General features: G+C 42.1%; 1 protein-coding gene across 2 annotated transcripts in view; it reads right to left on the reverse strand.

Annotated features, from left to right (window-relative positions):
* FYN (FYN proto-oncogene, Src family tyrosine kinase) overlaps positions 1–24547 on the reverse strand; it is a 514055-nt gene that overhangs the window by 163566 nt on the left and 325942 nt on the right. For both annotated transcript variants that reach the window (XM_085612142.1, XM_085612143.1), the window contains exon 5: positions 20223–20319. In XM_085612142.1, the coding sequence (XP_085468268.1) occupies positions 20223–20319 (97 nt within the window). The remainder of the gene's footprint in view (positions 1–20222; positions 20320–24547) is intronic.

Consider the following 24547-nt stretch of genomic DNA (forward strand, 5'->3'; position numbering starts at 1 on the left):
GTATGCATTGAAAAGTTTCTTGGTGAGTTTGAAAGGTCGGACTGTGTTACTGAAGATGGACAACATTTCGGCTGTAGCGTATATAAATCGTTTGGGAGGATGCAGATCAAAGGAACTGTCGAATGTGGCAAAAGTGCTGTGGTTGTTTTGTCTGGAGAAGAAGATTGCATTGAGAGCAGAATATTTTCCAGGTATAAAAAACGTGGTGGCAGATTGGAATTCGAGAAATGTGAGAGACTTCAGCGATTGGATGTTGGGGAAGGAATATTTCAAGAAAATTCAGAAGGTTTGGGGTCCATTAGAGGTGGATCTGTTTGCGACGAGATTGACTCGTCAGTTGGTGAAGTTTTTCAGTTGGATGCCGGATCCGGAAGCCCTGGCTACGGATGCTTTTCAGCAAACATGGAAGAACCTGAAGGGTTATGCTTTTCCTCCTTTTGCAATGATTCAGAGGGTATTATTAAAAGTGAGGAGAGAAGGATGTCAAATAGTGTTGGTAACACCCTTTTGGATTACTCAGGCATGGTTTCCAGCGGTCCTGGAGTTGGTGTGCGACGTTCCTTTTTTGATAAGGACAGAGGAGGATTTGCTGATAAACGAAGAGGGAGAGGTTCATCCTCTAATTTTGAATGGGGGATTGGACCTTCTTGTTTGGAAGGTGTCAGGCGATCCGGTTGTGTTGAGGGACTTTCGAATGAGGCTACAGAGTTGCTCGAGGATTCATGGGCCCCAGGGACTAGGAGGAGATATAAGGGAGTTTGGAGAATTTGGATGGGTTGGTGCTTGGAGAGATGTTTGGATCCCGTGGAGGCCCCTGTTGTAGAATTTGTGAATTTTCTTGTAGAGCATTTTAATAGAGGATTGAGTTATAGGAGCATAAATTGTTATAGGTCGGCAATTTCAGCAGGCCATGCTATGGTAGGAGGTAGGTCTATTGGTAGTAATACACTGGTTTGTAGAGTGTTAAAGAGTATGAGATTGAGGAGACCTCCCCGGGCACGTTATGATGTTTTGTGGGATGTCAATTTGGTTTTAAGGTTATTCTGTGATTGGCCATCAAATAAATATTTGAGTAACAAGAATATTTCAATAAAATTAGCAACTTTGTTGTGTTTGATCTCATGCAGAAGAGTTTCTGATGTGAAATGTTTAGAGTTAAATAATAGACATTTTGTTCCAGATGGGGTGTATTTTGAAATTTTTAAAAGAACTAAGACGATGTCGACATCTGTGTTCTATCCAAAGTATGAGGATTGTAAAAAACTTATGTGTGGTGGATTGTTTAAGAGAGTATGAGTGTAGAGTCGCAGAAAGGAGAAGAGATGGGGAATATCAATTGTTGATTTCATTTGTTAGTCCATTTAGGGCAGTTAGTACTGCTACGATTTCAAGATGGGTGAGATGGGTGAGATGTTTGGCAGGTGTTGATATTGGAAGATTCAAAGCACATTCAGTTAGAGGTGCCATGGCAAGTAAGTCTAGTTTGTATGGTGCAAGTTTGGAGAGTATCATGAAAGCGGCAGATTGGTCAAATGCAGATACATTTGCAAGACATTATTTTAGGCCAGGAGAGCATATGTCAAATGTTGTTTTAAGAGGCTTTCAACATGCATAATGTTAGCCTCCTGTCTTGAAATGAAATGACGATTCTCAGGTTAACATGAAAAGAGAATCAGGATTTCATTAAAGACAAGGAGGCTAACATTATCCCTCCCTCCTCACCCATAAAAAGAGGAGGAGATGGTTTGATGTTTGAAAAAAAAAAAAGGAAAAAGAAAATTAAGGAAGAAAAGAGAATAATAAAATGAGAATGAAATGTTTAAAATATTATTAAGTTTTAAGATAAAAAAAAAAAAAGAAGGGGAAAAATATGTTGGCAGAGAGATTTTCTAATATATAAGTATTTGTTTATTTTCAGATTAATGTTTATTTGGGTAGACTGAGTTTAAGATTTGATGTTACTGAAGTTAAGAAGAAGAAGAGGATTTCTTTCCAAAGGATTGCATTTAAAAGAGGATGAACATTCTGTGCAGGAGGCATTTATTGGACTATGTGTGGTTCTAATTCTGGATTGTTGTGTACTTTGTGTTCTTTAAAAAAGCTGCTCAGGAGTGGCATTAAAAGAAAGTATGTATAATGTTAGCCTCCTTGTCTTTAATGAAATCCTGATTCTCTTTTCATGTTAATCTGAGAATCGTCATTCTTAAGGATTGTCTTAAACTGCTCAGTTCTGGAGCATTTCCCTGGTTCAAATTTGCTAAACAATTCTGTACGAAATTGGGCCATGCTGAATACTTGATCTAAAAAAATCAATGTCTGTCCTTTCTCAAAGATCAAAGACTATCCCGGGAAATTGTGAAATCTAGCATCATTAAAAATCAAAGGACATTGGTTACGGTTGGCGTCCAGCCGTATCTTACTTCTGTACTAAATATTCATTATGGGTTTGTTTCAATATGTTTTAAACATGATATGTTCCACCTCTTTGTCACTTTTCCTGCTATTAACGACTGATCAGAAGTTTTGATTAAATGTCCTTGTGATGGTCTTTCTATTCAAAGCACTTTACAAATTATGTATGTTTGTTTGCTCCTTCTATGCTTTGCCTCGTAAACGCTTCTTTTTACCCATTCTACGTGAATTCAAATTTAAACAATGTCGGCCAGCACTATTGTTTTTAGAACAATTGAATTCTTTAGCGATTTGTTGCAAGATTTCTAGTGGTTTATGGTCTTCGGTTAAGGGAAATCATAACAGTGCTATAATGACATCTCACAGCACATCTTTTAAAGTTTTTATGCTTATTTTTTGTATGCCCATTAAATGTGTATTTACTTTGTACGATATGCTTTTCTGGTTTCTTTTAAGATAATCGAATAAAGTTGACTATGACCAACTGACTGAGTTAAAATCTGTGAATGGACTCTGATTTAAGGAGTGTTATTTGCAGTATTGCTGAGCTCTGAGTCTCTGGACCACAGCACCTCCCTTAGTTACCCTGGACTGCTCTGGATCATTACCCTGAGAATGAAGGATACAAACTGTACTTGGTTTCTAGTTTAGAGGACCTCAGTACACAGGCTACAAGACACCAGAAGTGAAAGACCTAAGTTGTTACAAGTGGGGCCCAGGAAATTCAGATTGCCTTGGGAACCTCCAACCTAGAGTAAGCCGTGCCAGAAGCATTCATGTCAACAACAGAGAGGAAGAAAGAGGGACATTTTCAACACCAAATCAGGGGAATTTATTTTCGCCATTCACTTGCATTGAAGTAGGAGCAATATCAGGCAGGAGAAAGCTAAAATAAAGTCAGTGTTAGCATGTATGAAGACGGGCTGGCCTGACGGGCAAGTGTGGGTCAGGTTTTGTGTGTTGGACCACGTGAGTCGAAGTTATGTCACTGGTCCAGTTAGAGTGCAGACGGCAGACAGAAATGGCTGCATGCAGGGTGTGGAAGCCATGGTGCGCATATATACAACAACTTTGGGTGGGCCAGTTTGACCCCTTGATATGTATGGTTACAGAGCTGGGCGGCCAAAGTGTGTGCAGCTGTTTAGGACTGCACAGATAGTACACTCTGTCTTTTCTTTTTCTCCGAAGCCACTCAACCTATTGGCATACTCTGCTGAGATGACTGGATGGGGAACTTCTGTCTCTGCTAGTTCATGTGCTGCTTGGGATTATCATTCTTTGGGTCTGTGCTGAAGGACTGAGTGGAATGATGCCACACTTCCCCTTTATGAAGCACCTCCATCCAAGCAGGACACCAGTCCCACCTCGACCTGCAGCGTTTGAAGAGAGACAATATCAATGAATCGTGTACCACATAGGACGGAGTTGAGCAGGAGCCCTGGCATGTTAAAAATAGAGGATCGAGCCCCTGCCTTTTAGGGAGCGAGGCAGAGGGACAAGGTATGGAAACAGGGTGCCGAGGAGCAAGCACCAGATTGTGAAGGTGAAACAAAGCAATCAGTGCAGTGTGAGAGGCAGAAGGTTGGGAAGATTTTTTTTCCTTTTTACTAAATGTAACTTCAATAAAAATTCAATCTTACTTGTGCTTGAATGCATTTTTGTGTGTTGCTGAGTACTGTGTGTACATCAAGCTTCCCAAGACAATGCCTTGAGAATTGGAGCACACCAAACAAAAAGTGTGTTACTGGGAGTAAAGGAGGACGTGTATGAATCCAAGCTGACGTAGACTTCAGTTACTAGGTGATGATGGTCTCAAACAGTTGTACTTTACTGCTGGTGACCTTTGCAAGCACAAGATTACTTAACTAGTCTGGAGCCAGATTCTTTCTGGCTTGCGCTCGGTCGAAGGTGGGTGACATTTTTCAGTTTACACCATACTTTTTTAATCTGCCTAGGACAACTCAGGAGTTTTCTCGCACAAAGGAAATACTTGAATTTTGGTAGATTTTCTTGCCCAGAAAGTTGCCACACTCCATCTCTTTGTCTGGAACATGGCTGTAAGAGTCTGACCTTTCCCTCTTTCCAACTCATCCGGCTCCATGGAGGACTGCACTGGGTATGCTGTCACACCTTATTATCTGGTGGTCTCAACTTTTCAAGCCTCCATGCTGCCACTGGTGGAAAGCTGTTTGTTGCACACTGCATTGGGTAATGAGCAATCTACGGCTGTATCTCAAAGAATGGTCTCTGGATTTTCAGCCTTTATTTTCTTCAGAGTTTTACCTGGGTTCTTCAACATGAGCATGAACAGTGCCCTGTCCAGGAGGTCATGCACGACTTTAAGAGGGTCTAAGTTTCCCATCTTGCACAAGACTGAGGCTACATTGGCTGAGGCAAGACTTCTGGGACCGCGGGATCCCCTGCTCCATCATGAAGGAATATCAGGATAATTTTAATGTTGACTAGCCTTTCCTTATTTTTAACAGCAACATCATGACAGTTGAACCAGCCGGACGTCTTAAAATCATATAAGCATCTGTTTCATAAGGATTCCGGAAACTTCATGAGTTTAATCTCTCCCTGTGTGCGGTCCTCCTTGGGAGTAATCCTCTGACTGTGTGCATAAAAGTTGGCTCCGTAGGCAAAGGAGACAGCTGCAGACAACTAACCTTTCTGCTATCGTAATATTGACCTCTCAACGGCCGTGATTACGGGCTGCCAGATTTTGATGTGGGAATACCGGCGGTCTGGAATCTCCTCTTCAAGCCTGTATCCCCACACAAAAAGGACAGTTATGGGTTTTGCCCCTGGAATGGGGAATTACAGGTCAGACCTGGAAATACTGGGTCCTTTAATGCTGGTTTTTACTCAAATCCAGGGACAAAACCTCTGACATTTTGTGTCTGCTCAGAGCAGGTAGACGATGTCAGCAAGAGGTCCAGTGGAAGTCAGAGAGGTATGGTGCCTGGGAAGGGTTGGGGTAAACCAGACAGAGCAGCAAAGGAATACACTATGAATCCTGCATTTTTAGTTTCACAATCCCAGAACTGTAAAGGAGGCATATCTGATGAGCCAGGTCTGGATGTACTAACCCTGGCGGGGGGTCAGGTAGCAGCAGCAGACAGGAAGCTATGGATAGGTCTGACCTCGTCATGTTTGATATCGATTGACTATTATACTTGTTCTAGAAAAATCAGGAGGTAAGCCTCCGAACTGAGACGGGAGATACCACCACAAGATATCAGAATCCTGGCAGTGATTCCTGTTGGTAAATTGATTGTAAGGTTCAACTTTGGAGCATAACGGATTTGTGTCCTACAACTGAATAAGGGTCTGAAAGACTGGCTGCCCGGCTCCCAACAGGGGGCAGTGAGCAGAATTGCTGACCCCCTGCAGAACTGCAGGTCATAGAATGACATCTGGTTTTAACAAGTCATATAGTGTTGATGTCTTTTTGGTCCATAGGAGAGGGGTAGATGCCCCCTGCTCAGTACCAAAAAGGAGGCAAAGACCCTCATTACATGTTAAGGTCTAAATTCTGATCCTGTGCAAACATGAATTTAGACAGGGATCAGAATTATGAGTTGTGTTATAAATGTCACCCCCTTTGGTTATTGTGTGATAAATGTCACCCGCTTGTGGTTATTTCCTAAAAAATTCCAGTAGGTCAAAATGCCGAAATGTATTGGGAGAAAGTGCCTAGTAAAATGTCAAAGTATGCAGAATTCATTGTGTTTAAAAACATTTCTGCAAATTATGCCTCATTTTCACATTCAGATTCGGAATAGTGGGAATTTTCCACATGTGGCAAATACCCCGCACCATGGTAAATGCTTCACACTGTGGTAATGGTATTTGGTAATTTATGTGTGCCAAACACATCACCCTATTGCAACCAACTTGTAATGAGGGCCTAGGCTCCCATTAGGAGTGCTGATGTAATCCTATTGTGGCCAGGAACAGGAGTGACTGGCCCTTTGGGATTACAAGATCTGTTGTAGCACTGCAGATCTGGAGTTTTTCACCCAGATAATTCAATTTCCCCAACCAGACGAAGGTTCTAGGTGAAATATTGCACACACAAAATAGAGGAATGTGTGTGGGGACATAGATTTCCACATGTTATGTCTCAAAAATCTCGTATTTACAATCCTGAGTTACAAATGCCCACAATAATGCCGCAATGGTGAGGACGGGGGGCGTATACCAGGCAGGAAAACGTCAACCTCATAATCCGCCCCATGATGGGGAAGATGCCTTGCCTAATGCCACCATGGTTCATTGCTAACAAGAGTGATATGCCTGGTCACTCTTTCCACTGTGGGAGAAAATAACACATTCCTGAGGTACAGACTAAGACTAATCAATGACATTTCTCCCTTGTGCTGGCTCCAAAGACAGTCAGCGAACGTAGACTTAAAAGTGCTGGTTGAAAGTGATATTGGCCATGCATGTGAGGGACAGAAACAGACTTGTCTGGCAACTTGAGAATCAAACCACTTTAAATTAAGGCTTCCCTAGCATAATCCAGCAGCAGAGCTAAGGCAATTAAAAAGAGAGGTAAGAACCACAAACTAAAACAAAACAGCAAACAACACCTTTGCACTTTTAGAACCCTTAACAGCAGGCACTGACTATAGAGTTCTGATTTTGAAAAATCGTGCAATGTCACAGTTACAGTCTTATTTGTTCAACAGAAAAAATTACCTATGTGATGAGAAATACATGGAATAATACAAGTTGGGGCCAGGGTCACATGGAAAGAAAGCACATGCATCTTTGGCCCCAGCACTCTTCTATAGCTGGCATTTTCCCACAATTGTGCATTAGGTGGCAGCGTGTACACATATCAAGAATAGAGGGTACTTTGAAGCATTGAGAATTGACATTTTACACCAGTGGTTGTCTACAGAGACACAGTGGGTGCAAAACAATTGACTAGAAATGTGGCTTGACCGATCACCCGTGGCTGAGATTAATAGAAGCATTTCATCCATCACTTTGTAATCCTACTTCACATGCCAACTACCGGTTAGTGTGTACTGTTGAGCACCGTGTTTGTGCTCGGCAGACATATTTAAGACAAGAAAATGCTCCCCACTTTTAATCAAGACTGGAAAATAGTTTTGTTTTATTTAATCAGCGTCCCCTTTAAGAATGTTAACTTAGTTTCAGACTTAGTTAAAAATGAGATTAAATACGTGTTCTTCTCCTTGCACATATAACCCGTCGTCTACACTTTCGAAGGCCAATAACTTGTACATAAGTAGACAATTTTGTGGTGTTCGCAGACAACGTGGACCCGCATGGACTATTAATCTTGTTTAATCTACTAAAAACGTGATCATAATCATTTAAAGAAAGCTATTACTTGATTTTTAATATCCTTCCCTGAGGACAGTTATTGAAAAATTAGCTCTTGGTCATCATAAATCGGGTTGGCAGTCTTCTCTTTGGTGATGCAGGTTCTGAGTTCATATATTTTTTTTTATCAGGATCACAAGGACCACAAAGGCCTCTGAAGCTCAGGAGAATTTATAGCTCCATTATAGCTCCATCATCATGGGGTCTGAGCAAGTGGCATAGACTCTTGTGCTAAGATAAATTTAGTGCAGGATGCCAATATGGTAGTAGTGTTCGCCTGCCCTGGGCCTAGCAACGCGCTGTGGAGGGCAGCAGACCGTCTTGGACAGAAGGGAGCAGCCGAATTCTACAAATTTCCACTGCACCCAGATATAATATTGGCATCGGCTGACCAAAGTGAAAAGCTTCAGATATCCTTTATACACTGACCTTACACTTATTTACCAGACCCGTGAGACCAGTGCTAAAGTGTCTACTGCCACAATGACTGCCAGGGATCAGGGAAATGCTAATCAGATAGGGAATAGACTGTGTGGGGAATTTCCAATTCCAGACAGTAGCTACACACAAAATAACAGGCTTCACGTGTTACTCCACACGGATTGGGGGATACAACAGGGAGGTAGGAATAACAGGTAATTTTCCTCATGTCATTTATGCAGTTGGCAAATGGCGGGAGGAGGAGTGCTGCGGTGGGGTGAGGGTACGCAGTGGAGGGCACGGCGCGGTTTGACAAGCTGGAGAAACAGGAAGAGGGGGCTGGGGGCACCTCTTCCTTCAGCCCTCCCGCGCAGAGCCATACACGGTGTCACTCGTGGAGGATTCAGACCTGGTGAAAATGCTCAGATATTTGAGGAGCCCCTCAGTCCCAATCCCCGACACTTGTATTTGCACAGAGCCATTCCCCTTATGGGGATACCGCTCCAGGCATCTTGTAAGGAGGCCCTACAAGTCTAACTAAAAAAAGGATGGTGATGGGGTACCCAAACAATACAGAACCTCATTAGATACTCAATCGTGTTAGAGGTAAATGATTTTCTTAATCTTTTATTTATAGTGTTCAGGAAACCTACAGAATCCACAGAATTATGCCATTGTGTCACTCACAGGTAACATCACTGACTGCCTCTATAGTGCTGGGTGTACCCCTGCAAGGATTGCTAAAGCTGAATAACATAAGCTACTACCTTATTTTGGACTGTGTTACACTATAATGTAGAAGGTTCTTCCTAGCAAGACTTTTTATTGGCTAGCTTAAGGGGGAGCTACACAAAGCTCTCAATGTTTGAGTTCTAGTCCTGAATGCACAGGCCTCTGTCTCTGGATTAATGATCGTGTGATGGGGCACATTGCCTAGCCTACCTCCAGCTCTGAATCTCTTTACTATTAGAAGGAGCAACAAAGAATGATGTATGGCATGGAATCCGCCAAATTGATCAAACAAATTCTCAGATGCCACAGCTCAATGACGTTTTCATGCCCATTTCTCTCACAGTATAAATACTGGAAGTTGTGTATTTCAAGCGCAATGCCATGACACAGTCCAAAACCGCTGGATCTAACATACATACTTCTTTAAGACTGTGAAATTAACAAGAGTCTTTGAGAAATGCTTTCGAGGATCCCATTGCATCAGTGATTATTGGCTTATTAACAGGATAAGTCATGGGTGATGGAGGATACTATCTGCCGAATTTTTATCACTCTTGTGCAACCTGCCCCTCAGGAATGCTGCTGCTGTGCCAACGAAACGGAAGCAAGCCCTGGTTGTACTGTTCCCCAAGAATCTACGGCAGATTCAAAACTTTGGTGCAACTATCACCCTATTTCTTCACTGCCTCTTCTACTGAAGAAAGAGTTCAATAAGCAGCTGTAAAGCTAATTTGAACCCAGTCTGCATGACCAGACTTACTCAGGCTTTCACACACATCACAGTTTGGAAACTGCAGGAGCGGCCTGGTGGGGCGGGGTGGGGTGGGATGAGAGTCGACAGACGACGATGAGGAAAAATAAAAAAATAAAAACACTTACCTTGCGCTCGCAGCATCGCCGACTTGGCAAGCAGCGAGCGCAAGGTAAATAGTTTTCTTTTTTTTCTTTGTCGTCATCTGTCGACTCCCTCCCACCCTTTCCCCTCCACTCTTACCTGCACGGGCTGCTCCTGGGAAACTGCTTTATTGGCTGTACTGGATGATCTCAGATCAATGTTGCACCCGGGCTGCTCTGCCTTACTGGTGCAACTTGATCTGCTTAACTTAACATAGTCTTGCATACTACTCCTATCGCTCATCTTTTCAATAACAGAATTTTAGTATTTGTAACCGAGCGCTCAGTTGGCTGAGCTCTTTTCTGTCCAATAGGACTCAGTCTGTTTCGCTTCCACCCTCTCACTCTTCTTCTGTATATTAGCTGCAGAGTTTCTCAGGGCTACTCACATATTCCTACTTTGTTTAATATTTACATTGCCTCTCTGGTGTGTTTAGTCTGATCTTTTGATTTTGACATAATGTCTTATGGAGATGATATTCAAATTATCGTATCCATAGCCGAAAATTCTGTTATTACTTAAGACTGCTTCTGTACCTGAATGGCATTGGTGGCTAAATGGATGAAAAACAGCTGTAACAGCTTAACGACGACAAGACGGAAGTCCTAATTTTGTTAGGCTCTCTCGCATTTGGTCATTGCTTTTGTGTCCTACTGATCTTGGACCTACCTCTGTCCCTGTAACCTCAGAAAAAAAGTCTAGAATTTCAATTTGATTGTATTGTGAACTTCTCCACTTAAGTCAGCCAGTTTGCTGCCACATTTTTTCTGTTACTTAAGATACTAAAGAAGGTTATTCCCCTTCTTCATCAATCCATACGTAAAACAGTGGTCCTATCCTCAGTTATTTCCTAACCTGACCTAAAAAATTCTCTTCACATTTGTATTCTGATCTTTCTTTCTTTCTTATTGCTTACAGTTTATTCAAAATGCGGCGGACTATCTTATTTTAAACCTTCCTCCCTGCATATGGGTCGCTTTGTCTTGCTATTAACTTAACAAAGGTCTGTTTTCAAAGTTCTTCGCTTTGTGCATCTGACTCACAACCACCATGGGCCTATCTACCCCAGATATAAATACCTTCCCTACTGTCCCATCCATTCCGATACAGAAAAATTGCATGAAACAGAAGTGTTAGTGCTAACATGCTGCTAAACAATTGAGGAGAAGGAATTAGACAGTAGAAGAATTATCCCATTGACATAATTACGATGCAAATGACGTTCATTTAGAAATTGTCAAATCAGTTCAAGCGCATTGTGAGGCTTTATAAGCTGTTGTCTGAAACATCTACTTCCTGAGACTAGATGGACCATGATTCAAGGTATTCACAGAGAACTGCATCGTATCTCTTGGTCATTAATGAGAGGCATGCAAGCCTCGCACCATTATAATACATGTAGTGTTGACCCTAACTATTCAGTCCTCAACAAGCATGAGATCCAATATATTGAACAACAGTGAAAAGGAGAAGTGGTGGGCAGGATCTTATACCTGAAGAAATAGCACCTCGCAGCTTGCATAATAAAAGGATGGGAACCCTTCCCAGGTCAAACCCTTTCAAAGGAGCCCGCTAAATTAGTCTAATCAAAAGAGGATTTTTTTCTATTTTGTGGATAGAATATCTGCAGGAATTACCTTATATTTTATGGGTAGTCTGAAGATTCTCCCATATATTGCCAAGTTCCCATCCAGGTAGCTAAAGAAGAAGGTTGTTCATGTCTAGAATCGAAGAAGTAACTAGGGAAGTAACTTCAAAGTCCAATGTCTAAAAAAGGAGAATGGGTTATCTGCCCTTGCAATTTGTTGAAGAAATGGCCTTTCTTAAATTTGTTGATTGATCTTCTTTAAGTCAGCGGTGAGCATATTTACGTACTCTTCATCATAAATGGAGTTCTTAATTGTTCGTCTGAAATTGAATTGCCGTTTAATATGATATTTTTAGATGTTGATATTGGCCTAGGACACATTCTATGCTCAATGGGCACAGTTTTCATTTAAAGTTGTATCATTTTGATGATGCTTTAAGATTCTTCATATCATTTTTTGCCAGTTTGTTTATCAGACAATGTCTAACAAACAGTATATGAACAACAATTCAGCTAAAGAAGGTCTTGTTCATAAGAAGATTTGTGATAGTTTGCAGCCAATGGCTACAACAGCGGAACTTCACTAGTAGGAACTGTTTTGTAAGTGTGCCTGTGTCTGATGGTTCCCACCAACAATCACCATTGTTTGTCAATTGGTGCCGAATTAGCCAATGAACGCATGTCTTACCACCAATATCAACCACAGGGCAGGAAGGCCTGGTGGAGGGAGGGCTCCGCACTTTCCTGATAGTAGGCCACTGATGAGGCACTGTATGAAGTGTAACGGAAGTATGAGCTGGAAGTACTTATGAAGTAGATACCACCCATGCAACTATAGGAAGGAATACCGTAAGGAGTGCAAACAAGATGGAGAGAATGTGGCCGAACAGCTAGGGTGGTCAACCTCGGAGCTGGGGAACTGGATCTGAGTCTCGGCAGGGACGCTCAACATTCTGTGATTCTGGGCAAATCACTTAATCTCTCTGTGCCTAACAAAAATGAATGTGTCCATCTGTAGCGTAACTGGTGCTCATGTAAATCGCTCCGATACCTTCGGTTCTAGTTCGTGCAATATAAAACTCCACAAAAAAACACAAGAGTTGAGAAAACAAAACAGAAGCTCACAGTTAGAAATTAGGAAATACTGCTTTTCTTTAGGACTGACAATGTAATAAAATACTTGAGTAGAGTGCACAAATCATTTCATTTTGAAATATTAGATTACAATACGTCTGACTAATATTTAGTGTGCTGCAGAGAGCTTATATGGCACATTACGCATGTTCTAGCCCAATATGCAAACAACTCACCCATGCAACTGTGCAGCGGTACACAGAAATAGAAACTGCACGGATGTGCAGATTGACACATTCAATTAACAGAAAGAGGCTAAATTGCACAACACAGCACTTCTTAAAAGGATCAAAGCGTTTTTCCTTAATTTCCAAGCGTGTGAGCCGCGTGGGACTGTCAGTTGAGATGAGGGACCCTTAAGGATACAGAGCTCAAAACTGCTTACAGATACATAATTCTTACATTTGAGATAAAAAATATGTTTCCGAGTAGGGCAAAATATGTATTATTTGTCCTGTAACTATGCTAGCTATGCAGATACGCTTCAGCATACTCCAAAATAGGCCAGCCCAAAGCTAACATAACGATGGATGTCAGTTATTAAACAGGCAATTATGGGCTCCAGACATCAATAGACTGTCTCATGGGCTACTATGCAGACTCCCTTCTGGGCAGCTTGTGTGCACGTTTGGCGCATACCACTATTAGTAGTAGTGTTGCCTACACAGAGGACATATTTACGCCCCATGTTTAATAATGCCAAAATAGCAACTACGGACGCTATACGTTATTGTTTTAGGCTCGCTGGGGAAAGTTCAATTAGAAGGATGGTTCCGTTTTTAGAACACGCCTATAAAACATTAAATGACTAGATGGCTTTTACTATTTGATATGTATATAGATGCAAAAACAGGTATCACAATCTATTTATGTTTTCTTCTATAGGATACCACGCATGGAAATTATGTGATTTTTTTATTCTATTTTTATGCTTGCTTATTCTCTATTATTGTAATCAAATGATTAATGCAATAAAGTATTTTTTACTACTAGCACTACTAATGCATTTTTAAATGCTGTTTCCAGGGACATGGTGCAGTGGCTTTTTCCTTGCCTGGTCGCACATGTGCATTAAAACCAGTCACTCTCGCTTTGCTAGCCCTGCCTTTAGTGACAGCGAAACAGACTTGGGAGCCATGAGAGCACAAGAGACTGTGCTCTGCCTGTTAAATATCCCTGGTCTGTCAGTGCCTCCTGGGAGTAGTCAGAAATCAAGGTTTCAACTGAAAATCTAAGAGTCATAAATATATGCCCAATTATTCGAGGACAATGTCAATTAGTGGTGTAACTCCAGTCTTCCAAATTTTTGTGGAAAGTGCATTTTTGGGGAGCTTTGCTGGCAAGTAGAAAAAATAAAAATAGAGACAATTAAAATAGAGACATGTAAGCGCGCTTACGTGTGATGCATTTTCATGTGCAGCACAGCATATGGGGCATTGACAAATGGGAAGCTTTAAAAGACTGAACATCTGTCAAGACACTTTGCAGTGCCAAACCGAGGCCGACAGAAGGTCATACGGAGCGCAGCATGAGCAGTGGTTAATTTATAAAAAAAATAAGTGCCAAGGCTCTTTGTCGGGATGCCACTGCAGCTTGCACCACCAGTGCCCCTGCCAGCACTGCCAATGATAGTAACAACACAACTACTATCCATCACACTCTTACAAGTGTGACAGATCAGATTATTTCAGGCCCCCAAAGCTATAAGAATGGATTGGGCGGCACGTAATAGTCATTTTTAATGTATATTGAATTAATAATTAACTATTGTTGCGGTAATCTCTAAATTAGGCACACACCGCCACCTTGTGGCAGACTGTCAAACTCCGGTGTTGACAATTAAGTGCCAGTGCCGAGCACCGGAAACCACTGGCTCAAAATAAGCACTAGGCATGAGAAGACAGAGACCTGCTAAGCTGCTAGCTTGCTACTTTGTCGTCCATCAGATAGTAAAACCTAGGCCTTCAGGCTCAGCAGCAACAATGTGACAGTAACCTTTGAGGAGTTTAGCTTCAGCACCATCGGCAGGGCTTTCAGCCAAGCAGGGAGAAGTGCTCCGGAGACCAAAGAAGGATTCAGACCTGTGATCTGCATTCTGCCTATTCTCAGCTTTGAGCAGGAACCTTCTGAAGAACTGGAGATTGCACAAAATGTCAGATGTCTCTGGATTATGCAGTTTCACCAAAGCCTCATGGGTGCCACAGCTTGATTACTTCACAAAGTGCAATTGAATTTTCCACAGTTTAATAGGCTTTGTAACTCGCTAAATCTCTTTGGTAATGTGATTTTAATGTGTGCAGGTACATAGCGGGACAATGTGTGCTGCATCAAGACCGACTAGAATGTGTTTTACTATAGCCTTATAGCCCGTCGTGACGGGCTATATCTGCCATTAAAGGTCTGCTCCAGCATTAAAGGCCAAAGCCGAAGTTGAGGGCCTTTAACAAGGGAGTGGGACTTTAAAGTCGGCATAGCCCAACTATGGAGCTAGTAGAGCATCCGGCCACTAGAGGGCAGAATGTTCTAACAAATAAAAACAAAGGCCTCTTAACCGCAGAGGGGAATGAAATCCCCTCGGGCTCAGTGAGGCCTTTGTTCACAGCAAAAGCTGTTAACAACAACTTTGGAATGTCGGAGCTCCGGGCTTCTACCGGCCATTGGAAGCCCAGAGCACTCTATTGTTTTCAATGGAGTTTTCAACATTCTAGTGTTCGAATATCCATTAATTGGTAAACAGAAACGATGGCCCAGGTTTTTCTGCAGGGACCATAAACATTTCTGCAGCCAACTAAGCCATTGCGATATAATGGGATTAGAACTTGTGCCCTGCAGGCTACAAGTAAACCTATGCAACCAGTGCATTAACGCCACCCTCTGCATCTGACGGAGATTAGAATGTGTCACCACTAAGGTAAAGCAGATATTGGGTTATATCAGTGTAATCTGCAAATCAAGAAAATGTGCGTTATTAGAGCTCTGTGCATGTCTCACAATTGTTATACTAGTGCATGATGCAAGGAAAAATGCTTAATATAAGAACCCAGAGGATGTCTCAATACAAGGGTAGAAGCACATTGTGAGAGGTCTACAGATGTGCGCGATGGCAGTCAGGACTGAAGTACCTAGTGAGACATCTGTGAAAATCTCAGTACTGGCATACAAGTTTATTCTATGGCCAAAGAGTGACGTGCTTATTCAGAACTCTTCAGATGTTTCAGGGGTGGGATTCATAACAGGTTCATTTTTCAAGCTCTGTGTGTCCCAATGCTGATATCTTAGTTTATGAGGCAAGGTGGAACAGGAGTGTATTGTGAGAGATTGGTGTATGTCAGTAGTGGCATAGTTCTGCATGCAGGTCCTCATACAAATCCATATTGAGAGTTCTGCTAATGTCGAAGGGCCTCATCAGAGTTTGGTGAAGTGGGAGCTCCACTAAATATTGTCAGAGTTTCCACCCCACCATATTAGTGGCTACCTGACCTCATTAAGGGCCTGATTGAGATATTGGCTGCAGTATTACGATCCCATAATATCCTATGGAGATCGTAATACGGCGGACGGGAAATCCATCACGTTTGCGACGGAGTATTCCATCCGCTGAGATCTAAATAAGGCCAAAAGTGTCATAGTAACTGCTGGGTTTTTCAGAGTAACTCAAGCTTTGAGAGTCTGATAATGAATAAAAATAAATGAGATGCCAGCCAAACAAATATGTCCCCCTTGCCCAAAATGCATCCGCTGTACCAGCAGATACACTGAAGGAAGGGAGATCCCCACCAGGCAGGGATCTCTACACATTCTGTACCTCTCTCCTAACAGGATGGGCTGGTGAGTCTCCAGCCAAACTTCAAATGAGGCCCTAAATAATGGGATATCAGTGCATGCTGCAGGACAAAATAGAAGAGCATTGGGGGAGCTCTGAAGACGTATCAGTGGCGGATAGGTATGTCTGGTGTAAATCAGTGTAGAGATGTGTTGTGAGAGCCTCAGCACTTGATTAGTATTTCAGATCGATAGAGCAGTACATTTTGAGAGTAATGATAGTTCCTGATTTGCATAAGTGCTTGCCATTGCTTTTTCTGTGACACAACTATATATCATAAGCTGGGCACCCACTGTTTTGAATGCACACAATTTCGTAAGTATTTAAGTTGTTCCTTGCTTTGGAGAAAGTGCCCCTGGCTTCGATTGCCAGATTCTGAATTATTTGAATAGTGTGTTAGCTCCCTTTTGGAAATGACTGTACCCACAATGCCTTTTCATTCAATGTATTTGGGAAATTATCCTGTTTTGCCGTTTTACTGTTACTATTTACCGTTTTATTTACTCCTCCATTGATCTCATACAATTGCTGCTGTGCTGTGTAAAGCGCTATGTATTTATGTGTACTGTAACTACCTCAAAATCATACCTGCAACTTTACCTAATGTCCTTGTTACCTCATCACATACTGTCACCATGTATCGGCATTTGCTCCAAATGGATCTTATGTAGTTGCTGCTTATGCCATTCATAGTATACCTTGTCACATCCTATCACTTTGTATCTATATTTACTTCAAATATATCTCAGGTAGCTACTGCTTGTGCTTCCTCTGTGAAGCACTATGATGCCCTCGGTTCAAGTTCGCGCTATACAAAACTCAATAAATAAAATAAAAAAAGGAATAACGCACCATTGGGACTTGTTTTCTTAATAGGAGACACCCAATCACCCCCCACCCCTCAAAAGCATCAAGGTCACTTGGTGCAATCTGAGGCTGCTGTGAATACTTTTGTCAGGACTACTTTTGTTTCCTAGCCAGACCAGGCACTAGCATCATCCCAAGCTTAATTTTCTTTTAAGTTATCCATTGTCACAAAGGTCTTTGATTCCAATGTGGATCACCAAGCAGGCTCTCAATGCACGGGAGACAGACTTTACAATGAGGATTTTACCTCCTTGTGCCTTTACCACGCATATTTTTACAGCGAATATGAATTTATGCCAATACCACACATTTAAGGTAAGTTGGGGGGTGAGGGGCTTCCCCCAAAAATAATTGTTTTTAAATCTAAAATCAATGTGTTGTATTGGCATGCGTAGTAACCGCATATTCACGGTAAAAACATGCGTGCTAAAAAATGTGTGGCAAAGGCATATGATGTAATTTACCTGCGTTGTACCATCGTACAACCCTCAATACACCTGCTATGAGTAAATTACACGCATGCTTCAGGAGGTACATCTAGCAAAAAGGTTTTGCTTGAAGTCACAGACACTTAAATCTCCCATTCATGGCTGTTTCCAACAGAACTGATGTTCCCAGACATATTTACTCATCAACGTTAGCTAGTAGAGATGAAAATGGGCAACATTTTGAGGCCACTCGTCATGATCTAATCTCCTGGAGTCTCAAGATTTGTGTTTTTTATTTTTTAAGAGCAGCTTTTTCCTGTTCATGAGATCTAACAACAAGCATTTACAATGCAATGGTCCCGGCATTGTCAAAGTTAGAGCTATTGGTATTGCTCATGACATTGCTTTGACATTGACTTAACAGATGTTAATGCAGTGATACTAATGTGAAACACAAGCGTTCAAGAATTAACCTGGTTTAATCTAAAATACTCTTTAGCATATTTTACGTGGCTTTTGCTGCATTATTAACATGATGAATATTTTGATAAACAACGCTTGCTTTGGCTCCTAGACACAAGCCAGACCTGCTCGCCCGATGAACTTCATGGCTCACCTCTAAAAAGGTACGCTTATTTACTCTTTTATTTTACGCAGATATCGTTACAGTTGGCAAAATAAACCATGCCCTACAAACTACGCAACTAAACACTACGACCATTAAACGTCCCCGAACACACAAAGCTGCATTCGACTTCTGCCGCAAATATTGAAGTGCGAGTGTTATTATTGTGAGGTGAGTTCAGAAATGATCCCGCTGTTTGCTGTCAAGATAAGAGCAGGGCCGAGTTCGCAGTCCGTCCTATGAGGAGCTTAATATTCACACTTCACATGAGAGAGAGATCCGTCATCCGCAGACGAGCGCCGCAACACGCCCGGAATCACTGCACGGACAGCTGGTAGACCTGATCCTCGCTATATGAGAGTATTTTGCAAACATTGGAGGAATGTGGCGTAAAGGCCAGAGCTGCTGACCTTGGCGCTGGGGAGCCAGGTTCAAGCTACGGCGTGAGCTCAACTTCCTGTGATTCTGGGCAAATCACTAAATCTCCCCATGCCTTCCAAAAGTGAATGTGTCCTTGTGTAACGGAACGAACTGGAGCTCACGTAAAGCGCTTGAATGCCTTCATGTCGAAAGAAGGCGTCTATGGATTGTTACATCATCCTGCCATAAATCTCTCTAATCTGTTAGGACACTGCCTGCGAATACTATGACGGGCTGCGCTCCCTTTTTCCACTGTCTCCGCCCGTCAATAACACCCTGTCCAACCCTGAACCATGGCAGACGGCAGCTCTGAGACGCAAGAATGCACACAAAGCGCTACTCACACCGAGGCTGGCCAGCCGGGTCTGGGCTCCGACCCTTGGTTTGCAATGACGCCATTCGCTGGCAGCGAGCACAGGGCGGGAAGGCTGCTCCCTGCAGGCACCGGGGTGATATTGTTGTGTCTGCTCCTCGCTGCCTCCTGCCTGTGTGCATACATCCGGCACACCGCATGGACACCCAGGCGATACAACCCTCCCCAAGAGTGCGGCCCCGCCCCCTCCTTGCCAACAGATGAGCAGCAGCATTAAGCAGGAGAGATGGCGCGCCTGGTCGCAGTCTGCAGGGACAGCGAGGAGAAGTTTCCGCTGTTCATCGAGGACACCCTGACGGCGAGTGAGGGCGAGGGCAAGAGTGGGTGACCCGTGGTGCAAAGGTAGCTCGCCGACTTTGTAACCAAGAAACAGCGCGTCATTTTCGGATTGGGGGGCGTGTTTTTGTTTCTCTCCTCTTGCCATTGGCTGGAATGTTTACATTCCAGAGGAGAGAAAGAATCGAAAAAACACGCCCCGGAATCCGAAAAAGACAGGGCTTAAACGGACAGACGCCCCTCTCCTCCAATGGCTGGCCTCCGTTTAGGAAGCCAGCCAATGGAGAAGAGGGGCGGGTTCAAGCCCCGTACTGAAATCATTAAATCTCGCGAGCGAGACTGCGCAAGCGCAGCCTTCGCTAGCCGAGACCTAAAAAGGATGGGTGGGAAACATTCAGGGTTTAGTTTTTGCAAACTTCAGCACGTTATTAGAACAAGACAACGTTTCTGAATTTCATAAAAATTGCTTTGATGTAGAAAAGAAATTCCCATATATACATTTGCAAGATAAAAACAACGGCAAACCATCTTTTGTTGCCGGAGAATTTTATCACAAATGTAGGATTTTGTGGGAAAATGCTACCCAAGGCACAACTGGACAAAACATAATAACTTTGCAATCTTCTTGAAGTGCAAAGAAATTAACTTCTCCCAATTCTGCCAGGGCAATGAAAACTTTACCGACTTCCACAAGAAAGCCACTGTCAAAACACAAGAACCAGGCCTACTATACTGAAATACAATACATTCACCAAACTTTTCAAAGTCAGATTATGGTTTCCATTGGAAATTTCTTTCATTTTGTAAACAATTTACTTGCTGGCAAATAAACCAGAAATAAACTTGCATGCTTTTCCACACTTACGAGCTATTGAGAATTTGAAACTTTTCTCCTTTCTGGAAATTTAGGTCATCCTCTGTTCTTGCCTCATAATCGTAAAGTGCAACAAAAAGGGTTACCCCTGCGAAGAAAAGGAAAAGGGCAGCAGTGAAAAACAAATATTGACAAATTTACAAGAGTGGTCATCTTGCAAAATGTTTTGTTAGTTTAAACTTTGAAAGCTATCCAAAGATTGCACTAAGACATCCTACAACGATTTCGACGCATAACCAGAAAAACAGAAACACTGGATTAACAAGATATTTCTGAAGTCTTAACTACTCGTAATTTTGATCATTCAATCTAATAAATTTGTCATTTTTACATTAATAAGTGCTCATGGTGGCTCAGATATTGTGGGTCTCAAGATTGGAAATGCAGAAAGTAAATGTATTGATTATTTACTGTTCTGGAAATGTGTAGCACGAAAATAGAAGCCATGGGTAAATGAAGGAACAGAGCAGTCCTCTCCAGTATACCAGGGGTGACAGCCAGTGAATTTAGTGGACGGGATACTGCCAGTCACTGCACTGGGGGGTGGGACTCTTACGCAACAGACATGCTCCATGAAAAATGAGTCCCACCTCTTCCACTAAATAGAACAGTTGCCAACTGTGCCATTTTGCAACAATAATTATCCTGCTTTCATTCCTGGGGCGGAGGGCAAGGGGGAAATGGCCGATCCTACATAGAGTCGCTGGGATATGGCATATTGACAGGGTCAACCCTGGGACGCCTCTCGCTGGGCTGGACTGCACCCTCCGCCCAGTGGTCATTTCTGCTGCGTTTTTTACTGGATCACCCAGTCGGACAGCATTACTACGAGCAACATTTGTTACTTGTATCTACTCATTAAACAATTAGTTTTTTAGGGTTTTAATAACTACAGATTGCGATTTTGATGCCACTTTTTACTTTTAAAAGTTTCATTGTTTAATATTTTTTCCATAAACTATTTATTTAGAACGTGAACAGAACTTATAGTCAATGAAAAGGTGAAATGGAAGAGGGGACGTAGTGCCCTGTTAACATAAGTAATTATCCCAGTGGTCAGTAATCGATGCCAACATAATATCATGAATGTACTTACACACATTCATACACACACACACTTTTCTCTCTCTTTTACTTGCTTCAGTATAATTTCCATAATAATAATAAAATATTGGGGATTGGTAAATGTGGCTTGTGGAGTATTCACATGTAGGGTTATCCATAGAGTCTCCGTATCAATCCCTTATATGATCTGACAAGCCATTGTCGGCTTTGAACTTACATGCGCCCCATTACGCTTTGTCTACTTAGCCAGTTGCCTCTGAAGGAAAATGGGAGACCTTGCTGATTTAAAATTAATTGTGAGGAATCTTTTTCTCCACATCAGGCCCAGAGAAATGAGCCTGCCAGTACTCTACTGACCCCAACTACACCCCCCCCTTATAAGTCAGAAAACGTCTCACTATGTAAATCATTGGTGCCATCTAAAGAGGTCACCCTAAGATTTCCAGTAACCTACCCTTTTTTCAATAAGGGGGTAGCTTTCAATAGTACATGCTGTGTCAAAGAAGTCTGCCATCTTTTCATAAAATCTATGGAACGGAATTGGAGCTAATTGTACTTATTATCTTTGGTATCACATATGTTTGCTGCAGACGTTTAAACGGGATCGATTTGAAGCATGCATTGAACAAGGCTGGTCCATGTTTCATCCTCTATGATGCACCCTAATACCCTCACTAACCTGGTGTGATACTCCTTCACTTTGGCGCTGGAGGACACTGTGAAAGTTATGCATGTATGTGAATCAGTTTCCTGAAAATACACAATTCTCTCTTTGGTATCATGACCGGTCATTCAGTCCTCTTTTATGGAAAATCTGACCTGGTTGCTCTAACCACAGCTGCTACTTTTGTATACAGGAGCTAACCTCCTGAGCAGTCTCTCGCTCGCATTCCATATTCCACATAACTGATCCAAACCCAGAAAACTGATTGTCCAGCTCCACACCTCAACTTTTAAAGCAGCACATAAAAGGGCCACTTAAGCTTCATAGGTGCAATGAATATTCCTTTGAAACCTTTGATGCCCCATTTTACTGAAGAATCGTCGCTTGTCTTGGCTTCGGCTGCCCTGTTTGCTCTAAATCTTGCTAAACCCGAATAAATAGAAACAGCAACTGGTAAACTATTAAGCTGCTAAATAAATTTGACTGGTTGCCCAGCCCATTAGGTGATTTTGTTCCTCAATTTTTGAATAGCCCACTTAATATCTTGCTCTTTTATAATTACTTCAAGTAACAAAGTCCTCCAGTGAGCGGTCAGAAAGATCCACCTCATTCCACCATTCAGAAATCTGTTCTAGATCCACTCTAACTTGATAAGCATAAGGAGCCAGGCATTAACTCCAATTGCCCTCCTGCATTAAACTCTCATTACTAAAAATCTTTCTCTGCCGTTGGAGATCCATCCAATATTTTGAGCCTATCTAAGTCAGAATGACATCTACACAAGATCACTTCTGGTTTTGCCCCATTATTATACAGCCTATTCACATATACCCTATGATAGTGTTAGCCCAAAAAGTCAACACAGTTTTCATCCTGTATTCTTTTTGAAGCCTGTTTGCCATTCCTAGATTCTGAATTATCGCCCTTTTTAGTTCTAATATCCCATCCTCGATAGTCTTTCGTATTCCAGCTATGGCCTTCATCAATCTCCAAGTAAAAGACATACCTATCTTCAACTGAAACTTTGACTTCTGCTTAAATAGTTTCCCTTGAATCCAGAAATCCTTCTCTCCTTTCATAAGAAGCTGCTATTTTATTCCTCGCTCTCCTCACAGGTGCTGCAGGCTCTCAATTTCATGACAAGACTGGAGGCTAGCATTATGCTTTACACGTTAATTGCCAGCTACTTGCAGCACTTCAAAGCAAAACAACTTCAACTCTTCAAATTCCAGAACTTAGAATGTCCAGATACACATAAAACCCCTGTCATAGCAGCCATCTTCCTATTTCTTTTATATGCTGCTCCTTGACAGATGAGTATCACTTCATTGCTTTACTGTGTTATACTGTTGTTGTGTGATTGAATGTATTATTTTAGATTAATGAGTAAAATTAATATATTTAAAATATAGATAATGTTTTGAGAAAAATTGATTTGAGTAAAAGGTTGAAAATTTTGTTACGGAGTATCATGTTTGTTTGTTAGGTAGATTGTATGCATTGTAAGTAGAAAACCCAATTTATGGGTTAATTCGCTTTTAGTTTAGTAAGATTAGGATTAGTTTTGTAGAAGCCATTGAAAAAAAAGAGACAAAAAAGTTGAACGTTGCGCCATGAGCGAGCGTCTCGTGCTTCAGCTCGCGGCGTACCATTGAGGAATAAGCTTACCGTTGCGCCGCGAGGAGCATCTCGTGCTTAAGCTTGCGGTGTATCGATGAGGTCCCGTGCAGGCTCAGCAGTGGGAGCGAGGTAGTTTGAACCTCGTAGGTCCCTGTACGAGGTTTTATGTCGCCGCGCATGCACACGTGATGACGTAAGACGTCATTTTGGATAGGCATTACGCGCGCACTAGGCCTAGGATGTGCACGAGGCCTGAAGACTTGCGTACGCTCGTGCGTCTTCTCTAACTGCCATCAGCTGTTTAATCTGACTGACAGCGGTACTGGAAAGGACGCGAACGAGGAAAATTGACGGTTATTTGGTCGAAAAGAAGTAGTGAATTTAGAAGGTTTTTTAAAAGATAAAAAAAAAGGTACAAAGGAGTAGATTTATAAGAATAGGAGTTAATTTATACATAGAAATAAGGAAAATAATGTAAGTTAATGAAGGTGCACAGAGCACGGGGATGCAAATTTAAGAAAAATAGTGCAAGAAGAGATGAGGAGTTCTATAAAGGAGGTTTTTGAGAGTGTTACGAGGAGGAAAAGAAGAGCTAATGAGGCTTTAGAGGGTGAATACTGGTCTGTTGAAAAAGAGGAAAGTGAGGCAGAGGGTCATGGAAAAAGACCTAGGAAGAGTAAGAATATTGAAGTAGGAGTCAAGTTTATGACAAAGAGATTAGGTGAGCCTAGCGCCACAAATGAGGATGATGTCCTTAGCGGCACAAAGGAGGGTGTCCATAGCGGCACAAAAGATAGAGAGAGAAATTTGGAGGAAGTTACAGATATAGAGTGTGAGGATGAGGTAGATGAGTTTGTGTTGGATGACTATTACGATGATGGATGGGATATGGACACGGATAAGGATGAGAAGGAGAGAAAGGAAAAAGGTATCATAAAGGATCTGCAGGGAATAGACATGTTTAGTC

This window comes from Triturus cristatus, chromosome 6 (assembly GCF_964204655.1).
Source record: "Triturus cristatus chromosome 6, aTriCri1.1, whole genome shotgun sequence".
Classification (NCBI taxonomy): Eukaryota; Metazoa; Chordata; class Amphibia; order Caudata; family Salamandridae; genus Triturus; species Triturus cristatus.